Source organism: Crotalus tigris, unplaced genomic scaffold (genome assembly GCF_016545835.1).
Source record: "Crotalus tigris isolate CLP2741 ecotype Arizona unplaced genomic scaffold, ASM1654583v1 scf7180000019007.31208882:3723066, whole genome shotgun sequence".
In the NCBI taxonomy this organism is placed as follows: Eukaryota; Metazoa; Chordata; class Lepidosauria; order Squamata; family Viperidae; genus Crotalus; species Crotalus tigris.
In genome coordinates, this window is record NW_024097321.1 from 2,478,483 (window position 1) to 2,504,634 (window position 26,152).

At 37.8% G+C, this 26,152-nt stretch overlaps 1 protein-coding gene across 3 annotated transcripts; it reads right to left on the minus strand.

Moving 5' to 3' along the window:
• Positions 1-26,126, minus strand: SERAC1 (serine active site containing 1). Of its 3 annotated transcripts, none has more exons than XM_039358343.1 (17): positions 26,011-26,126; positions 24,275-24,366; positions 22,340-22,376; positions 20,901-21,037; positions 19,879-19,968; positions 18,497-18,628; positions 17,694-17,815; positions 16,158-16,286; positions 14,335-14,448; positions 13,585-13,747; positions 12,742-12,892; positions 11,224-11,371; positions 9,484-9,584; positions 7,966-8,063; positions 5,687-5,869; positions 3,269-3,412; positions 1-1,213 (listed from the first exon to the last, which is right to left on the minus strand). In XM_039358343.1, the coding sequence occupies exons 1-17, from the start codon at positions 26,016-26,018 to the stop codon at positions 1,074-1,076; spliced, it is 1,989 nt and encodes a 662-aa protein (XP_039214277.1). In that variant the 5' UTR covers positions 26,019-26,126; the 3' UTR covers positions 1-1,073. The 3 variants fall into 3 exon arrangements, with proteins under 3 accessions (XP_039214277.1, XP_039214276.1, XP_039214278.1); XM_039358342.1 differs by having other exon boundaries at positions 25,885-26,023; XM_039358344.1 differs by lacking the exons at positions 1-1,213; positions 3,269-3,412 and adding an exon at positions 7,464-7,523 and having other exon boundaries at positions 5,731-5,869; positions 25,885-26,023.
• Between the last annotated feature and the right edge of the window lie 26 nt (positions 26,127-26,152).

The following is a 26,152-nucleotide window of genomic DNA, read 5'->3' on the forward strand; positions in this document are numbered from 1 at the left end:
TTCAGGAAGAATTTTTTTCATTTACATAAAAAAAATCAAGCCATAGTTTGGTTTCATGTTGGAACTGAACAACTGCTTTATACATTATATTACTGAAGATTCAAAATACTTAAATGGCACCAGCCAAAGGGAAGACTTTTCTACCCTCCTGGAGTGTTTTTCATTTTCAATATTGCAATATATATTTGGCAGGCTATTCAGATTACAATGAGACTGAATTTTATCTTCTGAATTTTGCAAAAATTTAAGCGGTAAAGACATAATTCCGATTCATCTCAAGTGAGTGCTCCCTTGACTAATCCAGCCTTTTATGCAGAATCAAGCAACAATCCTGAATATTTTTTACTTCATGAGGCATTTTGGTATAAACTGACCACAGGAAAATCTGTCATCATGGAATCAAGAAATTGCTTCAGTTCTTCGGAGTAAATAGTTATGGGCTTGTAATAGCTTTCCAAACACTATACAGTAGCACATTTACAGTATATCCTTGTTTTTTGTTTGCATCCAGCTGCAAATACAGGCTAGGGTGCAGATTCATTTGTCATTGCACATATTTTCTATTATATTTAAAATATCAGAATGTCCATAAAGAAGTTGATATCATGCAATGTGGGTATATAAGTACATCAGCATGGGAGAGTAGATTTATAGCATTAGTGCATTTGCTCTCCAGTATGCACGGTATATACAGGGTCAAGTGTCCCCACCCACCTAGCGTCAGTGACTGAACAAAGTAGTATAGAATAATCATTAATGGCATAGAAGCTTGCTTTCTATATTGAGCAGAGAATGAAGATCTTTTTAGGTAAAAAACACATGTTTACAAAGCAGTGAAAAGACCTAGGAGCTCAGATAACTGTTTTCCTGTCAAGCATTAAATGGAACTCAAAATGAACAAAAAAGCTTTGTACAATATACAACACCAGAAATGCACCCGCGGTTTGTCATTAGGCAATGTTAAAAATCAGCTTGACTGTAATAAAACAGCTGCCTTGCCAGTAAGGGCTCAGATTCAAAGAAAAGTTGGTGAATTGTTCCAGTAAAAGAACAAATATGCACAGTATTGCCATTCACTGATTTCCCAGCTCCTTTTTTAGAGAATCTTGAATAAACTTTAAGGTGTGTTGATACAGGAAAGAGTCTTTGTTCTTTGGTTTACAAATGTTGAGATGGCTAACTTCTACCTGAATGAGTTCTCCAATGCCTAAATCTGAAACAGACATGAAAACAAAGAGCATTAAAAATCACAGAAAAGACACAAGTCACATAATGACATTCAAGGGATTTCCCCTGCTTTCTAGGGTTTCTAGGCAAGATGGTAGCCTGTCTCTCTGACCTATCTCTGAATCAGAATCAATAACAAAGAAAAGATGATGTTTGAACCAAATTCTAGACTATATAAAAAACACCTAAAGTTTATTTTAGCTGGAGTAATCCATAAGCTGTTTCACAGGATGTCATACATAATTTATGCCTTAGCTGTTTGGGGAATATGTGCACTGGTTTGAAGTAACTAATTTTTTAAGCCCTTTCTACACAATGCATATTAAAACAAAAACTGCATCTTGTTTTCAGGTCAAACATACATACAATTACACGACGAAATACAGGTAATTCTCCACTTATAACCATTCATTTAATGACCATTCAAAGTTACAATGGCCCTGAAAAATGTGAATTATGACAGTTTTTCATGGTCACGTGATCATGAGACAGTTGGCAACTGACTCATATTTATGACAGTTGCAGTGTTCTGAGCTGATGTGATCCCCTCTTGTGACATTTTGACCAACAACCATCAATGGGGAAGCCAGATTCACTTAACAGCCATACTAATTTAAACAACCGCAGTGATTCACTTAACAAATGTGGCAAGAAAGGTTGTAAAATGGGCCAAAACTCACTTAACTGTCACTGAGCAAGAGAAATTTTGGGCTCCGTTGTGGCCTTACATTGAGGATTACCTATATCGGTGGTGACGAATCTATGGCACGGGTGCCAGAGACGGCATTCAGAGCCCTCTCTGTGAGCACGCGCGCCGTCGCCCCAGTCCTAGGCCTTCAGGTGGATTTTATAAAACCTTTTCGCTTTAGGCCTCTGCCGCCGTGTATATATATAAAAAAGGTTCAATCAATCAGTCAATTTCAATTTCTCGCGGGAAAAAAAAAGATCTTGCAAAGTTGGAATTGATTGAACTTTTTAGTCCCACCCAGTCTGCTGTTACCACCGCAGCCACACCCACCCAATCGGCCACACCCACCCGGCACCCGACGATGCATAAGTGGGTTTTGGGTTGCAGTTTGGGCACTCAGTCTCTAAAAGGTTCGCCATCACTGACCTATATAATATAAAAATTCCCACAATATAGAAAAGCCAGAAGCAATCACTTCAAACCAAGGGCAAAGCAAACCCTTCTGTTCCTAGCTGTTTCTAAAGAACTACATTGTGTTTGATAATACAGAAACTGTCCTAGTGAAAATGTTCAAATAATTAATGTCACAATACTTAAAATGTAAGCAATGAGCATATAAAGAAAAAAACATGAGTTAGCAAGTTACCTTGGGACCTGAGGTATAATGATGGTTGATCCAGTGTTCCTCAACTGAAAGTCAATCATTGATTTCTTTGGGTTTTTTTTTTTACTTTTTTCATTAATTCATTTACTTTTTGTTAATTTGTCTAATTTGGCCTTCCTTTAAGTCATTTGGCCTTCCGCTGCTAACATCGGATATTTTTGCTTTGACAACAGTTGGAGATGCAACCATTTTCTTCTTATGTTTTACTTTTAGAGTTAGAGCTAGAGTTAGATGATGCTGGGGGGAGGAATGTGCAAGAGAGTTCAGCTAGACTTAACAATGCTGAACCGAGGTTATTGAAATAAGAGATTATAAGAATTGGAGGGCTGGAGGACTGGAGGGAAAGCCTGCATTTCAAACTAATTGGAGAATGTTATTTATGACTGTTAATTGGAGGAGGAAATTGTGCTTTGATACTATGTGCTCAGGGGAGGGGAATCCAGTTTGTGCCTTCGACTGTGTTAGTGCAGATGCTATGCTTCTCAAATAAAGATTCTTTAAGGTAAAAAATGTCTCGAAGTTGTTTTGAAGAGTTTCATCTGTCGGAGCCATGACAACATGTGGACTTCAACTCCCAGAATTCTGAGAGTTGAAGTCCACAGTCTTAAAAAATGCTGAAGTTAAGAAACACTGCTATAAATGAGTAAAGCCAGATAAATTTCCGAAGGGGAATGCTGGGAATGTCAAACCTGCAGATTCCACTGGCACGACATGCAGACTCAGCATTCTGCCAACTCGTGTCGGCAAAGTTTCCGCAAAGCTTAATACTGGAAAGTTCTGATTCTTGGCAAATGAGATGAAGTCATCATTCAGTGCTTTAAGGGCAGGCGAATCTGGAAAAAACACAGAAAAATGAAGTATTGATTTCTTATTTTAGACATTGCATTTCAGGCAGAGGTATACATTTGCATGTAATGTTTTTCATATGGAAGATGGATTTCAGTTAAGAAAGGCGCATCTGCGGTCAATATATGCAAGCAAGGCTAGGTAGTATCACAGCCGCTATTTGTTCTGGTGAAGTACATGTAACCCTTGTCTTAAACCAGAGGTCTCCAAACTTGGCAATTTTCAAGACGTGGACATCAACTTCCAGAATTCCTCAGCCAGCCCTGGGTGCCTGAGGAATTCTGGGAGTTGAAGTCCACAAGTCTTAAAATTGCCAAGTTTGGAGACACCTGACTTAAATCATTCATTTAGGGACCATTCAAAGTTACACCATCACTGAAAAAAGTGACTTAAAACCAGTCCTTGCACTTAAAACCGCTGCAGCATCCCCAGTTACATGATCAAAATGTGGATGTTTGGCAACTGGTTTGTATTTAAGATGGTTGCAGCATCCCAAGGTCATGTGACTGCCATTTGCAACCTTCTCAGCTGGCTTTTGACAAGCAAAAATCAGTGGGGGAAGCCTGATTCACTTAAAAAATGCATGATTCACTTACCAACTGCAGCAAAGAGGTTGTAAAATCAGGCATGACTCACTTAGCAACCTCCTTGCTTAGCAAAGGAAATTCTAGTCCCAATGGTTATAAGCATTTCTATGTGTTGCTAGCTTCTTACTGAAAATAAACAAAATGGCCCACCTACAAAAGTTCTATCTATATCAAAGTCTAAGAGTTATTTTTCTATCCAGGAATGCAAGAGAAAGAAAGTAGACCAGGCGTCTTCAAACTTGGCCCTTTTATGACTTGTGGACTTCAATTCCCAGAATTCCTCAGCCAGTATGCCTATGGAGCTATGGAGCTCTAGGACAGAACTTCCTGTACACAACAAATTGGGGTAGGTGGGTGGGTGATGCAAAACCACAGCTGCTCAAAGTTGCCTTGAGTTTAAATTTAATAAATAAATAAAGGTAAGGTGTTACGAAATGATTACACTTCAGCTAAGTTTGAATTGAGGATATGTCTGAACTCAAAATTCCCTTTTGCATTTCTATTTAATATCTGTTTCACACATTTCCTGATGTGGCCTGGGAGCAAATATTGGGATATCTCAAATGTAAACTGGCAGGTCCTGAAAGCGAAGCTAAGGGACTCTGTCAGAGGCCTTTATACTGGCTTCATTTATATTTACATGAAGCACAGATTGGGAGTCTACTGGAATCAGAACACAGATGTCTGTCGTACTCTACCTCCCTCTTTCTATGGGAACACTGCAGAGGTTCTGAATGGTGGCTGGAGGCAACAATGACCTATGGGTAAAGACGTTAAATTTAATTGAGAAGACTAAAGTGCTTCTGACTCTTGCATTAAAACTCGAGCGGTGCCAGATAGGGTAGAAATTGTCTTGAAAATGCAGTTTCAGAAATTGGAATCTTCAGATGCCTAATTTTTAACCAGTTTCACATAAATTGGTATTCATGCACTCACTCCTGTCTTTCTTACAAGTCTAACCGTGTGGAACAGGCTTCATCTTACAGAATTGGCTGTTACTTCACATCTATGTTACAAGACTTTGGGCACTGTCATCATGCAACCCCTTTATTGGGATAGCTGAACTAATAATGGGGTTCGTGTTTATTTTTGAGTGAAGGGTGTCAGAAAGAACACTTTTCTTCTATATAAATCTGCCATTACCAAGACTGTTGACAGACATCACGCTATGTTTGATCGTCACAGAAGATTACTTAGTTGGGATCAGGACCGAAGGGTTTTCATTTCTCACTGGAGCTCCTTCTCATCACTCGTTGATACAAACGTGTTCTGAATCCTTTTGGACCACCTTAATAAAGCTTAAGAGAATTTATTCTACTGATAAAGATGCTGGACTAAAAACAGGGACAAAAGCCTGTCCTGGCTTAGGCACAAAAGCCAGCTTGGTGACTTTATCTTCATTCCTTCTCAGTCCTAGGAAGAAGGCAATGGTAAACCACTTCCAAAAAAATATCGTCTAGAAAACTGCATTTCCATTAAGCTCCATCAAAGGAATAAATAAAAATGAAGTTGTGTTCCTTTGATCAGTGTAAATAATTTGTTAATATTAATTTCTTAAATATAAATTAATATTTATACACACACACACACACACACACACAGAGTTATAGAAAGCTATACTTTAAATATACACACATTCCAGAACTAGACAAAAATTATCCCAAAGAAACAAACCTTTGCTGAGCTCTTTGACTTCCACAGAAGGGAAGAGCAGAAATCGGATATTTACGGAATATTCAGCCAACCGGGAGCCATGGTGAGGAACACTATAAAATACAATTCCCCGTGTGCTGTCCACTATGGAAGCCATTTCGGGGTCCATGGAAGCATCCAGCAGCATTTTCTTGACTAGAAGGCCTGAAAAGAAAAGCAGCCATGAAGTGGGATCAATGCAGGGCTGTGATGCTTATTACAGAGACACAAGATAGGAAATCTCTCTCTCAGAACTCACTGAAGACCTCCTGATTTGCTTTCTTTACAGAAAAGGAGGGTCAGTCGATTTTTCCTCTCCTGGAAAAGGCCTCTTTCTACAAGCCCCAGACCACCCCTACCAAGGACAAGAGATACCAAATTGACCATCAGCCCTGTCTAGTTATATGCATAGTACCCTACAGTTATTTAGAAGCCTTATATGACCGCCCATCTTAAACACCTCTGGGTGGGTCAGAGCAACTATACAACTAATAAATAAAACAATCATAAAAACAATAAAAAAAAACTGTGACACAATAAAAACAAAAAACCTGCAACCTAAGTGTCTCCCACAGCAGGTTCAGCTACCCTTCTTTCAATGTGTCTTATTATACAATCCCAGCACTTCAGTAAAATGGGAGATCCTTGAAGGAAATGGGCAGCGAAGAAACATGACTGATAAACAAACAAGCAAACAAACCAGCCAAGTCTTAACAAACAAACAAACCAAATCTTAACAGCCTTCTGAAAGGCTAGAAAGGTGGAGGGCCTGTTGAAACACCAGCAGGAGGGTATTCCACAGGGCAGAGGCAGCCCTGGCCAAGGCGTGCTTCTGATGTCCCACAAGACTTCCCATCTTAAGGGAAGATAGACTATGTGTACAATTATGACGACTTCTATATATCCCTTCCTGTAAACTGCTGAATGCCAGGAACTAGGATCTTAATATTTTAGGGTAACTCTAAAACGAATGCACTGTATATAGTCTTCTAAAGTGCAACGGTCAAAGAGCTCAATTCCTTGTAGAGGGTTCTGAATGCCATAGAATAAAATCTGGCTCCCCAAATGAATCCCAGTAAGATGAAATGGGTCACACTGTGCCTCCTGGAAGTCAATGTAAGCAGTCAGGTTTAAAATTAATACAACTTTGTGAATCTCTCTGCTTGCCCTTTAGACAAACAGATACCAAAGTGCAGAAACAGACTGAGGGGATGGAGGCACTTTGGGTCACATTGAGAAAGCCAACTGGCTCTGTGGAGATAATATGACATTTTAGGTAGAACTATTCCAAGTCAGTGCATGTGAAATCTTAGCTTCTCCATTCATTTTTCAGAGGTTGTTGCTTATAGGAAGAACAAAAGTTTACTAGAGGGTGATCTCACGTTTTGACAGATATATGGTGGATAGCGTCAAGGCTCAGAACTTGAAATGTCAATACTCAGCAGAATACAAACAAATACACTGAAAAAGCTACGGCGGAAAAGCCACTACTAAAAGTTGTCTCAATTTCCAATGGAATGGATGTGGGAACAAGCAGAGGTGATAGAGAGGTAACCAAATTACTACTTTATTCATTGGCTTATTAAATGGTCAAGGAGGAGCCTAGTTTCTAGATATTGTTTCCCAGTAATCACAGAGCCCGAGGACACATTAATTCATCATTGCTTTCATTACGCCCCCAGCCCCCCAAATTTCAGCAGACACTTTGGAAACTACAAGAAAGGGCTTAGAGGAGATGAGTATTCAAAGAGATGCTTACCATCCTGTTATGCTTGCAAAGGAAATCTACCAACAAGGTGTATTGGAACACATGAAGGGTCTAGGTTGTGTTAGCAGTGCAGTTAGGAAATAAAAGAGTGCCAAAAATTAAAGGAAGTTGGGCTCATTAAAGTTTGAATATAAACATGCTAAAGAGGCAGAGAGCAACAGTGGTGAAGAAGCTCTGTAACTAGTCATCTACCTAAGGTTTTTAAGACTGCTTTCTGACAAGAGTGGCATCTAGAAAATCAGAATTTTCAGGAGGGAACTACTGAAAATCCACAAACAACACACTGAAAATGCACTAGTGGCTGAAAATACACCACATCTAAACACATATCCTATGCACCACTATTATTATAAATCCACGTATTAGGGATTACTTTCTATGTACTACGATCCTATGAACACTGCCTTCAAATGAAACCAATGTACTATATTTACAGGACTAACAAGCTTGAAGTAATTCATTTAAAAGTTGATACAGAATACAATGAATTTACCGCCCATGCTATGCGACAGCCATATGAGAGGTCTGTCTCCAATGCCAGCAGCTCTTAGTTTCTTGAGAAGCTCAGTACTTCGATAGGCAAGAGATTCTCTGCAGATGAGACAGCAAACAAAGCATGAGGGGCAAATATAGCAAGGCAAGCATATCCTGAAGAATTATATTATTTCTTGGCAGCTTTATTCAAATTTCCTTAAACTCAGCTTGTGCTCCATAGAGTAAGTTATTTTTCCCCATAGCATCCACTTGTGTCAAAATGTTGGAATGTTTTAGGGCAGCAATTGTGAAACTTTTATTACAAGTGGATCAGTATGCCACATTACCAAAACCTTTAGAATAAGTTTCCCAACCTTAACAACTTTAAGATTGTGTTCAAGGTCTAAAATACATAACAATGGCCACACTATTTGGGAATTCTGGGAGTTGAAGTCCACAGATCTTAAACTTACCAAGTTAGGCTCTTTCTTCTACTACTATCACCACAAAAACTAGGTGTCAACAACTCATTGACTATTGGCACTACAACACACTTGACCTTCCAAACAGATTTCATAATTTAATTAAAAACATAAACAATTACTATGAAGTCACTAAATATCATCAGGTTTAAGCATAATTAGTGAGATTTGGGGTGGGAATGTCAAGATCTGATGAAATGTTATGCAAGAATATAAAAAAAACTTGAGAGATTCCAAGATCTTGTAGATTCTGGCTGTACAAAATATTTTTTAATCAAATCTTGCTTAAAACAGTAGTTAGCATCCAAATAATCAGATCAATATGCTGTATTTCATGTTATGTATGTATCTTAGAACATGTTTTCTGGTACGCACAGGGGATTTTGGCTGATATGTAAAACAGAATGTTTAAAGCTATGTCACAAACATGGGAAGTAATGCATTATTTAATACTTTAGATAAGTATCTGTACACAGCTATTTAACATCTCTTTAGATGACTATGGATATCAAATAATCTCTATTCCAAATATTAAATTAAGCAGCTGCAGTATTATCCAAGTCAAATCTCCTTTTGGAGAAGAGGGAGCAAATTTGGCAGCACATAATCACATTAACTGGGACAAAATCACTGTTGTGGGAATATCAAGTTTCCCCACATATTCTTCATGGAGCAACTACTATCTATGTATGGTTGCATTAGGAGGATATTGAAAATGGTTTGACAAGATTATATGAATTCTGCCAAAGTTTATTCAACATTGTTAAATCAGATTAAATTTTGTTAAAAAAATCATGGATTAATTCAATAACTGAACCCAGGTAAAATATTTTAAGACTGATCTTGATCAATTCTGGCAAGGCTCTTTTAGAGTTTACAGAAAAGGATCAATCTGTTATTTTAATCAAATGCAGGTATGAATTTAAACTGTTCAAAACGTATCAACATAATATCATAATGTGAATATATAAGCAATATATTCACTTCTAAAATATACAAAATGATGTGTATAGAAACGTAACAGCGTTTCAAGTTTCTGCTCCCCCGTTCTTTACCTGTAGCTCTCTACGGGACATTTTGTTCTCCAGTCACTAAGATGGGTATCATATTCCACAGAAATAATTCTAAGCGATGGGCAGTCAGATGCTAACCAAGTCTAAATTTAGGATACAAGAAAACAAAACAGAAAACAATTGCATTCAGATAAGTGTTTAGGCTTCAGGTTATGCAATGAGGATCAGCAATATACTTTCAAGCGAGACGAGTGAATCAGAAGAGTAAACTATGATTGCAGGGTATATCATTTGAAATGACTTGCTAGCAGGTTCTATTGCCTTAATTTCAGCAACCCAGCATTAGTCTTATAAACAACTCTTGTGCCTTAAATCCATAAATATAGGGCCAAAGTTTTCATTTGACTCTTCTAGGACATAATGTTTCTATCATTCTGATTGGTTGATCTCTACCAATTAATCAAAGCCTCTGCGTTTGGATATGTTAGCAGGCTTCAGAACATTTTAGAAAAGACCAAGCTATCACTTATGACTTGTTACACGTCTAAGCATAAAGCAGAAATCAAGGAAGTGATACCTTCTCTGGGTACAGGTATAGTAAAAGGAAAAAAGAAATTGCTTCATCAGGAGAGAATCTTGATGTACATGTACAGAAGCAAATAAGTCTGTTGTGCTGGTGATTACATAGGTGCCTCTGAATAAATAGATATTCACACGAATGCTACTTTCTGTACACAGAAAGAGCATAATGTAGAGGAACTGAAGAGAAACAACTGGAAAAGAAGTATGAAATACTGGGACTTACTAACTGAAGTTGAACGCTTAAATGGAAAAAGAAATGTATTGTTAAAGCAATCGTAATTGGAGTCCTCAGAGAAATACCTAAAGGACTTTTTCGATATCTGGCAATATTGAATCTATGAAACCTGAATACCCTAACTTCACAAAAAATACCCATCCTGTTTGGAACTGCCTATAGAAGGAGTGTCAAACTCGCCACGTCACGTGTTGCAATGTATTGCAACTTTTTCCCTATTGTCGGAGCTGGGGTGGGCGTGTTTTGGCATGACGCATCCGGCCCATGGGCCGGCAGTTTGACACCTGTGGCCTATAGTCTTAGATGCAATTTTAATAATCCTTAGGTCGGTGGTAGTGAACCTATGGCACGGGTGCCAGAGGCGGCACTCAGAGCCCTCTCTGTGGGCACGCGCGCCGTCGCCCAAGTCCTAGGCCTTCAGTTGGGTTTTATAAAACCTTTTCGCTTTAGGCCTCTGCTGCTGTGTGCAAAAACAAAAAAAGGTTCAATCAATTTCAACTTCTCACAGGGAAAAAAAAGATCTCGCAAAGTTGGAACTGATTGATTGAACTTTTTAGTCCCACCCAATCTGCCGTTACCACCACAGCCATGCCCACCCAATTGGCCACACCCAGCCAATGGGCCACACCCACCCGGCACTCGACAATGCATAAGTGGGTTTTGGGTTGCAGTTTGGGCACTCGGTCTCTAAAAGGTTCGCCATCACTACCTTAGGTTCTTGGTTAGGACTTGAATTATTAAGTTTCTTCCAGTCTTAGACTGTGAATTTAACTGTAGATCACCCATACAACATCATCATCATCATCTAGGTAGTCCTGGGGTTTCAACAGCAACTGGTGACCAGGACTGCCGTTGTTACACTATGCAATCATAAAAGGCGATGTCTTGGGACCTCATTGCTTAGCAACAGCAATCCTGACAGTCCTGGTTCATACAACCCAAGAAATGTAGTTAATGATTCTCACTTTGGGCCAACATTCACTGTAGTCATCTTCTGCATCTATGTCTTTCTCATCTGTAGAGTACTCAAGGTCCTGTTGTCTCCATGTTTTAAATGCTGCTCCCAAAAGGCCATGAACAAAAAGGACATCAGCTTTAATGGGCTCACTGGTACTGGAGAGAAGTCATAAAGAAAAATCTATTATTAGCAAGAGCATCTAGGCCAACATGCTGGTTGGGAGTTCCTGGAAGTGTAGTCCATGCATCTTAAAGCTGCCAAGGTTGAAAAACAGTAATCTAGGCAAAGAATTCTCTCTGAAATAAATACAATAATTCCTATCCCATCTCTACTTAAATTATTAGTAATGGTACAGATCAAAACTGATGGGATTATTCTAAGTTAAATTCCAAACCAGAATAAGGAATCAAATGTTGACTTATATCTCCTCACATATACCTAGTACTGATGACATCATTCTCTCCTCCATAAACTTAACTCTGTTTCTTTATTTTATAAGAAGTAGTGATCCATTAGAAAGTTCCTTCCAAAACCTCAGATTTACTTTTTTTTATCTCCTTTTTTTCTGCAGGCTCTGTTAGCCAATTGAACTCTGGACTTCTTACTATCTATTGTCTGAAACTATTTTGTGCCCCTTAGCAAGATGTTAATCTTAGGTAAATTTACATCTTTCCCTTTTCTCAGTTACTAATTTTCAAAGGCTTAACTGCCACAAGATTGTATAGCCTAGGTCACTCACAACATACTACTGTCTCGAAGGCTTAAGCATTATGCATAATGTACAATATTATCATCCTAAGGCAGTGCACAATATTATAGGTAGTTTTCATTTAGAAACCACAATTAGAATTGGCAACTTGGTCACTAAGAGAAACTGTTGCTAAGTGAAACCATATCTGTGCTTATGATATTGCTTTACAGATCTGTGACAGTCATAAATGTGAGGACTGGGTGTAAAGTTATTTTTTCATCAATGTATAATTGCTAACATTTGCTACACAAGACAGTTATTAAACAAGAACTACTTGTAATATATTTATAATGCTTGCCCCAAAAGCAAACATAAAGCCAGAGCAATTTACATAAGTTGTGAAACATCTAAGGCTAATGAGTTTAATGCAAAAGATTGTATCCTGCTTTTAAATTATTTGATCCATGCTGTGCATACCAAGAGCCAGCTAAGGTTGAAAACATTCGCTGTCTATGCAGCCAGGCAATATTGAAAATCTGATTCAGTTTATGACAGTTTCCTGAATTTTTTCCTTCCATTCAGAATACAGGAAGGAGGAAATACAGAAAAGAAAAACTTATCCCTTCACAAACAATTCCTCAGGGCCAAACTGTTGAATATATGGTTACAGCAGCACCTGATGATTCATTGGTCCATTTTTTACAACTGGATGTGTGAATCAACTCTACTGCAAAGGACTGGCTATATCAGCAGATTAAATCATGCTAAACTATGGTTAGAAATAAACCAGAATTACAAAACAGGCTTAATATAAAGACGATAGAGCTTGCTTACTTGGTTCGATATTGTGGGTGTAAAATGTACACACCATCGGGATACTTTTCTTGCAGCACTTCCCTATCCAGATTAGCCAAGGCTCTTGCAGCATGGGAGGACTCCATGACACGTGAAGACTTCATCATAGCTGCCAGTATAGAAACCCACCCTAGCATTGAATTACATAAAACATTTGTATTATTGTTACCTACTCAGATGTTTTATTGACAAAGGTATATTTAGTAAGTAATAAATAGGTAGGAAAGTATTATATACATTGACTGTTTTCCACCACATTTTTTTCTGGCAATTCTCTGCAAAATTATTATTTGTTAGCAACTGGAAGTCTAAACATTTAATTTCTCCTATTCCTGTTTAGAGAATATAGTGTAAGACTGATTATAACCAACAATTCATGCAGCAATATCAAGACAGACAGACAGACCATGCCACCCTATAGGTAGAATGCATACTGTCTGCTCAAACCCTCCAGAAAGAAACTGCCACCCTGTCAGGAAAATCTTTGTTTTAATCATTCATCTAGTTTATCCATTAATTCTTTCCCTTTTGGAAAAGAATCCTGTATAGAAAAATGCACTGCTTCACACTGCAGATATATAAGGAAGTTCTGATCAATTCCTTTACTCCAAAGATAAATTCAATATACACCCACACTATGCTCAACCAATAAGAAAATATATTTGACAAAATTATATGAAATTGCCTGGAATATTAAATAATTAAATCCCAACTCTAAAGTATTGATTACCTAAACCCTATTGACTCTTGCAAGGAAACATCACAAGACAAAATATTTTAATAAAATATTTTTCAATTAACAACAAATGCATTTGCTACTACCTGAACGTATTATCGATGCATGAAGACGTTCATCTAGTGCCATATTTCCAATTATGTGAATGATACTTCTTTGTATCTTGCGAGAATCTCTGTGGAGGTGATACAGTTTTTGCAAGAGTTGAAGTCCCTTGTTTGCTTCAATTTTATTACAATGGCTAGGAATCTGAAGTGATAGAGAAATGGCAGTAATCAGCTGTACTTTAACAGTGTGCAAATCAAGTATAAAATTATATCATGCACAAAAAGTCATGGGGGGAAGGGAAGGTTGACTATTTATTACCCAGACACCGAAAGAAAATTAAAAATGACTTGAGAATGCCTACACTGTGTACATTAACTAAGCATAGGCAGTACAGTCCTATTTTCTCATAACATGACTAAGTAGAATAGTACTTACATGTTTTACAATCTATCTTGGGTTTATAACAAGGCTTGAGCAGGGATTTTCTATTTATGCCTTTAACTTGGGCCTGAGGGGCTGCAAATGGCCGAGTTCAACAGTTTACAAAGTAGCAGCAAGTGTGGGTACAGGCAGAACCCAGAATATAATTGAAATTAATTGATTTGATCAAAAGGACCGTTCATTTAACAGGAAAATATTTCTTTCATCTATTTTAAAATAAAAATCATATCCTTTTACCTTGAAAAATAGGAATCATTTTCTAACTCTACGTCTATATTGTTAGCTTGTTTGCACAACTGAGATCCAAAGCGGGCTCCAGGCCCAGATTGGTGCCTCTGCTACATTACCTTGGAATGTTCTACTAAAGCTTGCAAACAAAAGAGTTCCACTGTCTTTGCAGGTATGGTACTGAGACTTTCACAGTATGGAAGCCCATTACCTCCAAAACACCACAAGCCTCCCTGGAAGGAAAAACACGTTGGAAATTAATTTCAGAACGACAGAATGAACAACCTTAAGTTTATTTTACAACCATATTTATGCAACAATGTGTAGAGTTTTCCATTTTTTTAAAAATTAAGCACAAAGAGTACAGCGTACTCTAATGGGTCAAAGGAAACAAGAGACCACTTTACAGAAAAGATGCTGCAACTTCAAACCATTTTGAAAATACTGACCAGCAAGGTAGAAGCATCTCTATCCTAGCAGCCATTGGAGCATTCTTGCTACTAAAATTACTTTCCAGGCAAATTACTCAAGAGAGATATGAAAATTTAATATTTTTAAAGAAACATTTTGTTATTCTGGAGGCAAAAAAATTCCAGTAAATAAATTCCAGTAAGAATTTACTCTTCGTTATCAGTCAGCTCAAGGAATTTATATAACTCAGGGGTTTTCAAACCTGGCCCTTTTATGACTTGTGGATTTCAACTCCCAGAATTCCTCAGCCAGGTATGCTGGCTGAGGAATTCTGGGAGTTGAAGTCCACAAGTCATAAAAGGGCCAAGTTTGAAGACTCCTGATATAACTGAAATATGTAATCATCTGGAAGTAAGCAAATATTTATTACCATGTTCTCATTTCTGCTGGTTCAGACCAGCCCTCTAAATTAGAAACTTATTGGCAAGACAAAATAACTTCAAATTTACTCACAGACTATGTCACTTTTTATATTGTGGATTTAATAGATTTATCTCTGGCTTCATAGGCCAACAAATCAAAAGACCCAACATGGTGTACAAAATTAAGGCACTGTAAAAATGCAAAGTAAAATGGGAACCAGACATACCATGCATTAAGGAGGAAACACACAAATAGAACACCAATTCTAAGTACCCAGTTGACTAGAACAGGGCTTTTCAACCAGTGGTACGGATACCACCTGTGGTACACTGGCACCTGGTAGGTGGTACGCGACCATCCTAGAAAAGTGGTAGTGGGGGAGGGGAATGAGCTGAACCGGTGACAGCAGCGCACAAGTCTGAGCGAGAGATGGCTGGAGCTGCAGGGCTGTCAGGGCTCAGCGGAAGCGCCAGGACCAGCACTTCTTCGGGGCTGTCAGGGCTCAGTGGAAGCGCCAGGATCAGCGCCAGGCTCCAGCTAGAGCTTGGTGCTGATCCTGGTGCTTCAGCTGAGCCTTGAAGAAGCACCAATTAGCTGGAATGTTGCAGCATCTCCAGGATCTTGTGATTTACATTCAGATGCTTGGCAACTGATTCTTATTTATGATGGTCACAGTGTCCCAGGGTCATGTGAAGTGACCAAAACCTGCTGCAACCACCCAGCAGATGGGGGGAATAAAAACCAAATACACCCCACCCGAACCCCACTGCCAATCCTCAACAGAAATGCTCACAACAATGAAAACCTCAGACAGGAGGAAGAGCGCCACCAGGTGGGCAGGCAGGTGTCTTGCTCAGCTGTGGCTTGGGGGGCACTTTTTCAGTGCTATTGTAACTCTGAAGAGTCACTAAGTGAACTGTTGTAAGTCGAGGACTACCTGTACTTTATCACTTTTTTCCTTTTGGGGGGGGGGTCATCAAGTTTTTGACACCTTGCGAGGTGACTGGTGGTACTCAGATGTTGCCGTATCCTAAAAGTGGTACAATGGGTAAAAAGGTTGAAAAGTCCTGGACTAGAACGTTGAACTCTTTAAGTTTTGAGAATATACCTTTTGGGCAGCGATGGTCTGGCTGCTTTCTCTTAAAGCTAAAGAGGTAAAATACTGTACACACTGATCAAGATCTTTTTGAGGTAAAGCTGCCAGAAGCAGTCGAAGTTCATCTTCTAAGCAACAAGTCTGAAATATGAAATCACAAACATTTCTGATACTGTATCTTGTTGATGAATGACTCACATCAAAAAAAAACTAGGATTTGTAAATGTTTTTATGGTAGGAAGCAGCAGGAATTTTAGCCTATAAAGTTCCAGATTAGGGATGCAATCCTTTTCTACTGAGACCATATTCCTTCAAGGATAATCTGATTAGGGAAGCATGCCTACGATGGCAGGGCAGAAACCAGAGGATATAGTTACAGACATAAAGTAACTCCTAACAAGCACCTAGCTAACTATTTGTCTCTCTCTCTTTCTCAAAATAAGTATTTTGGAAAGCAGCTGCAATCACAGACATGAACTGGGTTTATATTTCCAGTTGTTCCAGAGCACCTCCTCTGAATTAAATCCAAAGTGTGGCACAGACTGATTTTGGAGGATTTTCAGAATGTGAATGGTAGAGCTTGCCTCCCAGTCTTTAACTCCTCCAAACATTGATCTCTTCTACTCCTATGGATGGGAAAGACAGCAGTCCTGAGTCCTCTCACTGCAATTCCTATTCTCACACTCCCCAAGGTGAAGTCTGGGGTTTTAAGATCATGACTTGTATTGTGTTGCCTCCGGTGCACTCCTACTCCTACTCCTACCCTTCCAGTGACATCTCTGGGCTCTTTCTCACAGCCCTATTCATGAGCTTTCCACCCATTCTTGAATCTATATTGGCATACTATGAGTTGCACTACTCCCACAATATATCTCTTTCGCACATCACCAAGGAGGCCAGGCAGGATTGCTATCCTGAAAAAAAACTAGGGCAGGGTAGTTTCAAGACAGCAACTATTGGATGTCTTATGTTGTTCCCCCTCCCACCCAGCATGGGCTACAGGTGAAGAAGAAGAAAAAAAAAACCAGACACAAATTGCTTTCCTGAACATGAGGCTCTTTGGGAGCTAAGGTTGGCTTGACTTTTATCCTTCACTTCTGACAGGAGTTATCAACATCCTATGAAATGATTTCATGGCACCTAGAGGGCACTCAGATTATTCGTAGACTGATATACTTAAGTAAAGCAACCTAAAAGTCTTGGGGACTGGCATTCAGAGACTGATTAGAGATACAGAGCAGAGAAGCCCAAATCAGAAGAGAGCCCTCTGGGTTATTGTGCCTCTGGATCTTTCTTGCCTTTCTCTCTCCTGAGGCCAATTACCCCCAGGACTCCTTTCAGTCAGGCAAGGAGCCTCTTTCTTCTCTTAGGATTTGATTGGGAAAGGTTGAATAAAAAAAAAAAAGGATTTTAAAAGTATGCCTGTCCATATGGATGCCCTCTGGCAACTGCATTATGCTACCTTGGTTAATTCCCAAGTATTAATTTTCAAGTATCTACATAAAAAAAGCTCCCGCATAAAGGTCGTTCAGATCATATTATACATACATCTTTTGGTTTCAGTAAAAGATGAGGAGGCAGGAAAAATCGCAGATCGACATCTTTACACCGAGCTAAAGCAATGGCAGTTCTCTGGTCGCTTGTTTGGGCAACAGTCCTGTATTGATAATCTGTACTAAAACAAATATAAAGTTAGAACTTTCACTAATCCGAAATATATTTTTAATAAAATATATATAAACAAGCAATATATCTTTGCAATTGTAAACACAATGAGGATAAGCTACCTGTTTGGAAAAGACTACATACCTAGGGATGGCAGGTATAAACAAATTCCCAATTTTGAAGAACAAGGACAGTGGATGGGGGAGGATTCAGTTGTAACATTGTTAATAAAACTGTAACACCTGCAGTTTGTATCGTAAAACAAAAGTTGCCAGTTTAATTTCAGACTCCTTTGAATTGCAGCAGCCTTCTTAAAGCACAGGTTTCCAATAGGAAGTCTGATTTCTCACTGTAAAACATCCCCCCATTGGTTCTTGCTGAAGTAGCGGTCAGAACTGGAAGGGCTCTACTATTTCTAAATAATTGTGAGTATCAAGCATTAACCCATATTGTAATTGAAATTCAGCAAAGCAACAAACCCCTTTAGGGGGTAAAAGGTTCTCCAATACAAGTTCCAATTAAAATGAATGGGTTCTTGTACTGTTCCTGTTAAGTCTGTAGAACTCGTATAAGAAAACTTTCTGATATATTGTGCTGCTATCAGTTGGCTCTCCTTTTCATAGTACTATGTAAGAGATAATAGCCAACAGCAAGAACTCTGTAGCTATCTTAAGAGATACCATTACCATGCCAGTAACGATTGGCGGCCAATTCCTGCACAGCTTGTAATCGGACCATTTTATCATTTGATTGACTTCTTTTCACAAGCAGCCACAAGGCATAATCACGCTCTTCTGCATCAAGTGTACTGAAGCGTTCTTTACCAAACATAAAATAGGACAAGATTATTATAGTCACTTTATTTCCATTTTCGTATTATCAGCAGTACTGTAATTAAAGGTAGTATTTTTAGAGTAACATTTTAAAGCAGTGGTTCTCAACCTATGGGTCGGGACCCCATTTGGGGTCGAATGACCATTTCACGGGGGTCGCCAAACAAGGCTGTCCACCATTTTTTCCCCCTTTTCTTTGGCCACGCCCCTGGCACCCAGTGATGTATAAGTGGTTGGGGGTCACCACAACATGGGGAACTGTATTATGGGGTCGCGGCATTAGAAAGGTTGAGAACCACTGTTTTAAAGCATACTATTTCCTGGATCCACAGTTAGATGACAATACCAAACTGATCTTGGCTAATCCAAAAAGGTAAGCAGGTAAATCCTTGGATGATACATCTCCAGAGAACACTAGAGCTATAGTCAAGATTGGGTTACAAAAACTCTCCAAGAATAAGATAATGGTAAACAACTTTGGTAAAGTTGTCAAGAAAACTATACATCAGTATCAAGTTTGATTTGAAGGAGATTTTTCTTAATATAAACAAATGACCATTCAATTAAATAGAGTGCTTTGAATCTGGAAACTGGAGTTTAGTGGCCATAAGCAATGATTAGGACTTGACTCTGCACAGAGGTTGTAAAACAAGAATATATATGGAACTACATTTAAATATCCAAAAGTCATTTTTGCATCCTAATGAGAACACTGTGCATTCCAGAGTAAGAAGGACCTTCAAGTTAACACCTCTTCAGTACAGGAATCCAAACTAAATCTTTCCTGCCAGATGCAATCAAGTCTCTGCTTGAATGCATCCAGCGAAGCACATTATTTCACTGAATAATTGGCTCCTACTATTGCACTGATTTTAAGCCTAAATCTCTGAATAAACACACGATATTTTATTTAAACAGCAATTGACTTAAGAATAATAAAACATTTAAGCGTAACTAGCATATTCAGAACCAATTCCAAACATTTAGTCACTGTTCCAGGTAACAAATCTGGCTTCTTAGCCAGATCATGGCACTTTGCATTTTAGTTATATACATGACAGGCAGAAATTTATTGATTTTCCAATATGCAGAAACAGCAATGGGTGGAGAGAATGGAAAAAGCTGCATCAATTTAGTTTCTGCATGGTATGAACTATTAAAGGTACAAAGTTTCTGCTTTTTAAAAAAATAACAGTTTAGATTACAGCGAGTTGACAATGACATTCCAAACCTACCATCAAAGGGCTTCTGGAAAATTCGAGCATGCATTTCTATAATTTTTTTGGCTGCTCGGTGAAGCTTCTTTCTCACTTGATATATGATTCCTACAAAAGCAACAGAGAGTTCATTTTGGTCATATAATACATTGTCAGTCCTACACGGAGACCAAAGCAGGAAACCAATTCTACAAGAAGAACAAGAACTACATTTTAGTGAGGGAAGCCATAGTACGGTAACCAATTTTGCAACTTTGCTTGTGGTTTCTCTTCCCACTCTTTTACGACCAGTGAATCAGGGAAGAGTCAGCCTAAGTCTCTTCTGAATACTGTACTATCTCCCTACCCAGGAGCAAAAGAATGCTTCTGTAATTTTTGTTTATATAAGTTTCTGAATATTTGCTTCAAGGCCATCTCCCTGGCTCTCTCCATATATAAAGTCCTGTTAGATTCAGCAGAAAGAGAATGTCACTTGCACCTTTCCTTATATTGTAGCCTCGCCTTCCAAATAAAACCTTGAGGCCCTGATTGGGAAAAAGTGCACTACAAGCCAAACAAGAATGTTACTGATATCAAACTAAATACTGATCACCAACTAAGGATTAAGTGTTGACTTGCTCTCAGAAATGTCTGAGGATCACTAAGAATGGGCTACTTGTGGGAATAGGAGAGATATCACCAAATCAAGCTTATGATATGGATAGCCATATTCTATTACAATTTCTTAACAATAGACACAATAAGGAGAGAAAAAATGATTATTCAATTGGATTTAAAAAGAATATAGAAAACATCCTGGTCCCAGCCGAGTAAATTTCCAGTAGAAGAGAATATAAAAAAAATAAGAAAAACATTATGAGGGAAAAAAAGAGAAAATAGAAGGGAATATGAGTAAATTTCTTCCATAATCTCCATAATGTAATGTTCTTCCTTAAACATCAGGATGAATATATTATTGTTCCAATTCTTATTTAGTATTTCTTACATTCAAACTGTGTTTCTAATTCCTTCTACTTTCAACAAAACCTAGTTTTTCTTACCTTGATAGTCACTTTGATCTAAAGAAACTGTTCGCAAGTAGATGTAGGATTTCAGTTTTTCTTGCTGTACAACTTGGGTATCAAAACTGAATAATTTTCTTAAAGTCAAAACTTCATAAGTAGCAAATATACAACCACTTAAAAAAGCAGAAGACAGATATCAATGTAAGCATTAAAGTACACATTTAAACCTGATTGCAGTTACGTAGAAAACGAACCCATCTCAATGTACAGTTTTAACTTCTGATCCAAGCTGGAAATTCTTGTCCATAATTTTATCAGCTGAAGAATTAGTGTTCCTCCCCCCAGTCTTGGTGGGAAAATGTGGAGTTCTACATATGCCATCCTGAATGAACATGTCAGTCTAACAAACAAAAAGAAATGTTCCGAAGGAGGAAAATATTTGTAGCTCAAGGTTGAAATGAGAGATCCTGGGTGGTCTCTCAGCTTGGTGGTTTTCTTGCCGATGCTTCATTACCAGGTAACATCATCAGTGTTAGAAGAGAGCAGGGTTTGCTCTCATTTTATATATTATATATTATAAAATGAGTATATAAAAGTGAGAGCAAACCCTACCCCCTTCTAGCACTGATGTTACCTAGTTCAGGTAATGAAACATCTGCAAGAAAACAGCTAAGCTCAGAGAGCACCAAGAAGAAATGTCCTTTCGCTTCCTTTTGCCCACTTTCTTCTCTCTCCCTCTCTCATAAGCAGAACTCTCTTGATTCGTCTTGATATCCAAACTAGGCAAATCAGGATATGGTTGTGGGATAGACTTTCCTCGCTACCTTCTAGCCATGTCTATCCCCTAATCATATCCTGATACTAGAAAGTAGCAAGACAGTAAATCATGCAGAGATGGAGCAGGAGGAGTATTTCAGATCAGCGCAAGCCACGCAATTATCATCTCACAGTCTTTAATGCTTTACAAGTATAGGTAGCAATAAATAAATACATGAACTAAGCAGGAAACACAATCTGCTTCCAAATTTAAATTTGAAATAAGGAAAGGCAACACTTGTTTGTGGATTAGAAACCAAGAGAAAAGGAGAGGGGAGGGGAAGAGGGAGGAGAGAGGGGAGGGGGGAAGGGAGGGGAGAGGAGGCCTGTCAATTGTTTCAAAACTCACATTTTCTAAAGTTTTCAGGAATGACAGATTCACATGGCTCATATTTAAGGGCCCAAATTTTAAATAATAAAATAATGCAGGAATTGACTGTTATTATAGTCTATGAAATATATTAAATAGGCTCATTCTTAATTTTGCACCAGCTTTCAGTGATAGATAATATTGTCAATATACACAGCATTTAAACAGTTATAACATACTATACATATTCACAAGAACAGCTGAAAAAATACTACATTAAACACCTACAAAGTGTGATACTTTATGTTTATGCTAGAAACAAAACTGATGTTTGCTAATAAAAACTTACCCCAGAATAAGTGAGCCAGTTAACTTCACAATTTTTCCTTAAAAATTAAAAGTTTAGTATCACTGCATGTGCAAAATGGATGCTTTAGTACAAACATTATATCAATAATGAGTTATATACAGAGGTTAAGCTAACTGTACTTAGTTATTATTAAAATAAATACATGTGAGTCCATTTAACTTCTAATTTAAATATTGCTTATTTATTAACTGTTTTCATGCCAATACAATAAAAAAACATTCTTGGAAGTTCTCATAGAAAAACAATGGAATATAAAACAAGTCACATACAAAAATAAAAATAATGCTGCAATAATTCAAAGAGGACAAAAAGACGGTAATATTGAATTAAAATAAATCAGGGGAAGGCTCTAAAAACAAATGCAATCCTTACCAGCTTGTGGAAAGTCAGAAAAGAAGGAATCAGACTGATCTCCTAACATCAGTACTGCAACAGAAAAGCAATGCCTCCTTGTTTCAGTCCCCCCCCCCAAAGTTCCTGAAAGTGTGGAATGCATACCAGTTTCTCACTGCTATAGCTAGTTGGTTGGACCACAGATGCTGGAGAAAGTGGATCTGAATGTATCCAGGTAACAAGCCATGAAGGGCTTTGTAGATCAAAGCCAGCACCCTAAACTGGACCTCAAAATCAACTGGCAACCAATGCACGGTCCATAACACTCCAAAAGCTCCCATATTTGGAGCCTAAAGGAGTACAACTTTTGAATATTTATCACCTACTAGACAGATAAGAGCATGAGGTAGTGATATCAAGCCTTACCTCAGGTAAGGTCCCAAATAATTAATTTAATGGTAATGTAATTAATTCCTATTCAAGGTTATGCAAAACTAAGTCCTACTTCATGGGGAGCAAGTGACAGCTCTGTGTATATGGGTCTAATCACTTAAATTTTTTTCCAGTTGGCAGTATGCCCACTCAACTTGATGAGAGTATTTCTGAGAAACATGCTTCAAATGAGAACACACAATTTGGCAAATTAACCTGGCAACAAAGCTCAAGTTGTGAATTTAAAAGAATTTACTTCTGAATAAACTTGTATAAGATTTACAACATTGGTTTCTTCCATTAGCCTTTTATATATGTATGATCTTCCTACCATCATCCCGAAAAGTTTAAATTATGGAATACGTAGCACTGTATTCATAAAATATTCTAAATAGATTTCATCATTGGAAATCATAGTTTCATTTATATTTATATATTTATGTAATTTAAGGTTACATAAGGTCATCTTACAGGTGACCTTATCAACATTTTTCTATCTAAAATTTCGGTCAAATCTTTTTTAGATGGCTTTTCAACCTTGTGTTTAGGAAAATATTCAACTCATTCTTAAATATGGCATAAATATTTAAAAGAGTTATGCAGAACAATGTCACTAAGATCTTGCTCAGAGATCTTAACTTCAAATAGGCTTTGTATTTCCATTGGCGTATATATTTCCTTTTATAGAAAAAAACCCAATAAAGTTCTTCAAAATATTTCTCCAAAGGCTACTTTCCTAACTGTCCCTAGGAAGAATATAATTTCCACTCCTTATGGACTTTTTGTGTAAAAAACAAACAAAAATGATTTATGGTTTTGATGATTAGACAGAAAGACGAGAGTCAGGAACTTAAATTTTAATTGTATTTATAACTGATGTGAAGAAAATCAGAAACAAACGCTTCATATCTTTATCCTTTTTTCTATTTTTTTTTGCATTTTAGCTTTTTCTTTTGTTTCTTCCTTTTTCATTCTATTTTAGTTTGTATTACTTATTATTCTTAATAAAATTTTCAAATAGGTATATATAATTTCCCAAGGTAGGCAAAGAAGAGATGTGCAACAAGCTTCAAATGATGAATTTATCTAGGAAATGATTCAAATAAAATAATGATAGAGTCAGGCTTGTAAATACAAAATTGCACTTACTGATATGTTTCCACGATTGATCAACTTTCCATGTTGAACCTAAAGTTCCTATCTTTCTATAGCAAACCACACAATAAGCAGCCAGAGTCATTCTGTAAAGGTACAAAAAACTGATTTAGCACATCAACAGGATTTTAAAAAAATATTTTATATATCAGTTATGCCCTATATAATTCAGAGGGAGCATAGCATTCTTTCCAAAACCATATATTGCAAGTTTAGTACAGGATTTCATGATTATAAAAATCATGGACTCTTTCAAAGGAAAAATGAATTATATCACTTTCCAAACTTTTGATAGGGGAAGCCTTTCCTTTCTAAATTTAAATGAGAGGTGCAATTTGTTTTACAACCCAAAATAATATATTTTGCTTCACTGTAATTTTTTTTATAAGGTAACTATTTTGGCTGTCCATCCTGGAAAAAGAGAGGTTCAGAGACACAATGAACAATTCACTGAAATCTAGTAATTTTGCTGCAAATCTATAGAATATTATTGGAACCATAGAAAATTATTGGGTCTTAATGATATTCTGTGCAGAGATTCAGTACAAGGAATATAGCAAAGAAACAACCAAGCTTTTGAGGGATAAGGTGTTCTACTGATATAGCATTTATTTATTTTTAAATCCTGTGTTTCCTCCTGTTATAGCACTAACTAATGCTGTCAATACTTTGCTGCTTATTCCATGGTTACCAGTTTACTCAACTAGTTCAATTTGGGGGCTGTATGTTACCCTTTACTAGTTTTCCTCAACAACCTAGGGTAAAATAAGGCAAGATAGTCCTTAGTTCAGTAACCACAAAGAATACTCGGATTCTCAGTATAAATCTACATGTTTGAATAGAGCTGTTTTTTAAAAAATAAATAAATAAATGATTCACTCAAAATGCCTAAAATGTGCCATATTTGAAGATAACGTTTAACTGTATGTTCTAACATTTTTTTCCATACACAGTACAGCCGTGGGACCCTAAAAATAAACGGCAGTTGGTTAGCAAACAAAGCTTTGTTTGTGAAAATGCCATCTGACTTCATGGAAAACAACAAAAGTGCCCAAACCTTTCAGTTTTGCAGTGATTTGTAGCTCAACCTCCAAACCTGATTAACTGCCTTGTAGATGTTTCTGAAAACAGATCCAAGAGTGTGGGAGTGGTGACTAATTTCATAGCTGAATAACAACATTCACTAGTGTGTGTGTGTGTGTGTGCGCGCGTGTGTGTGTATGTATGTATGTATGTATGTCCTTAGTGGTTATAAAAATACGAATCCCGGGCATATTTGTTCAATGGAAGAGTATACTCCAGTATAACTGGAGTATACTCTTCCCGGCATACATATACATATATTATATATTTTATCCAGAAAACCATTGCGCAACTCCTACCTACACACTTTGAAATAAAACATGCCGCAAATTGCAGCAGCCCTGCCTTTAGTGAACGTACAACAGATCGCAATTTGCAAACAGCATAGAAATGCCCCAGTTCTAATCTTAGGGGTGCGGCACAATGAAAAGAGTACGCTCTAGGCAAACAGACTTTATGGACAGAGCCACGTCTATCATTGCTGATCACAGCTATCATTATACAATGGACAAATGAATTACACGAGCTCCGTCGCAATGTTATTTCTCATTCGGGGATTTCTCCGGCTAGGCAAGGCTGTTCTCCGACTTCACAACCACGCACCAGGTTGTCCCAAACAGCCATTCTCCTCCTGCCTCCTCCCCTACCTGCCCATCTCGGATCCCCGTCCCACTGTCAACGACGAAGTCTTTCCATACCGCCCACGTTCAGACGTCAACGTGAATCACGTTACATTCCCCCAGAGCGCCGCCCTCATAGGAGCAAGCCAATCCAAAAACAATAGGAGAA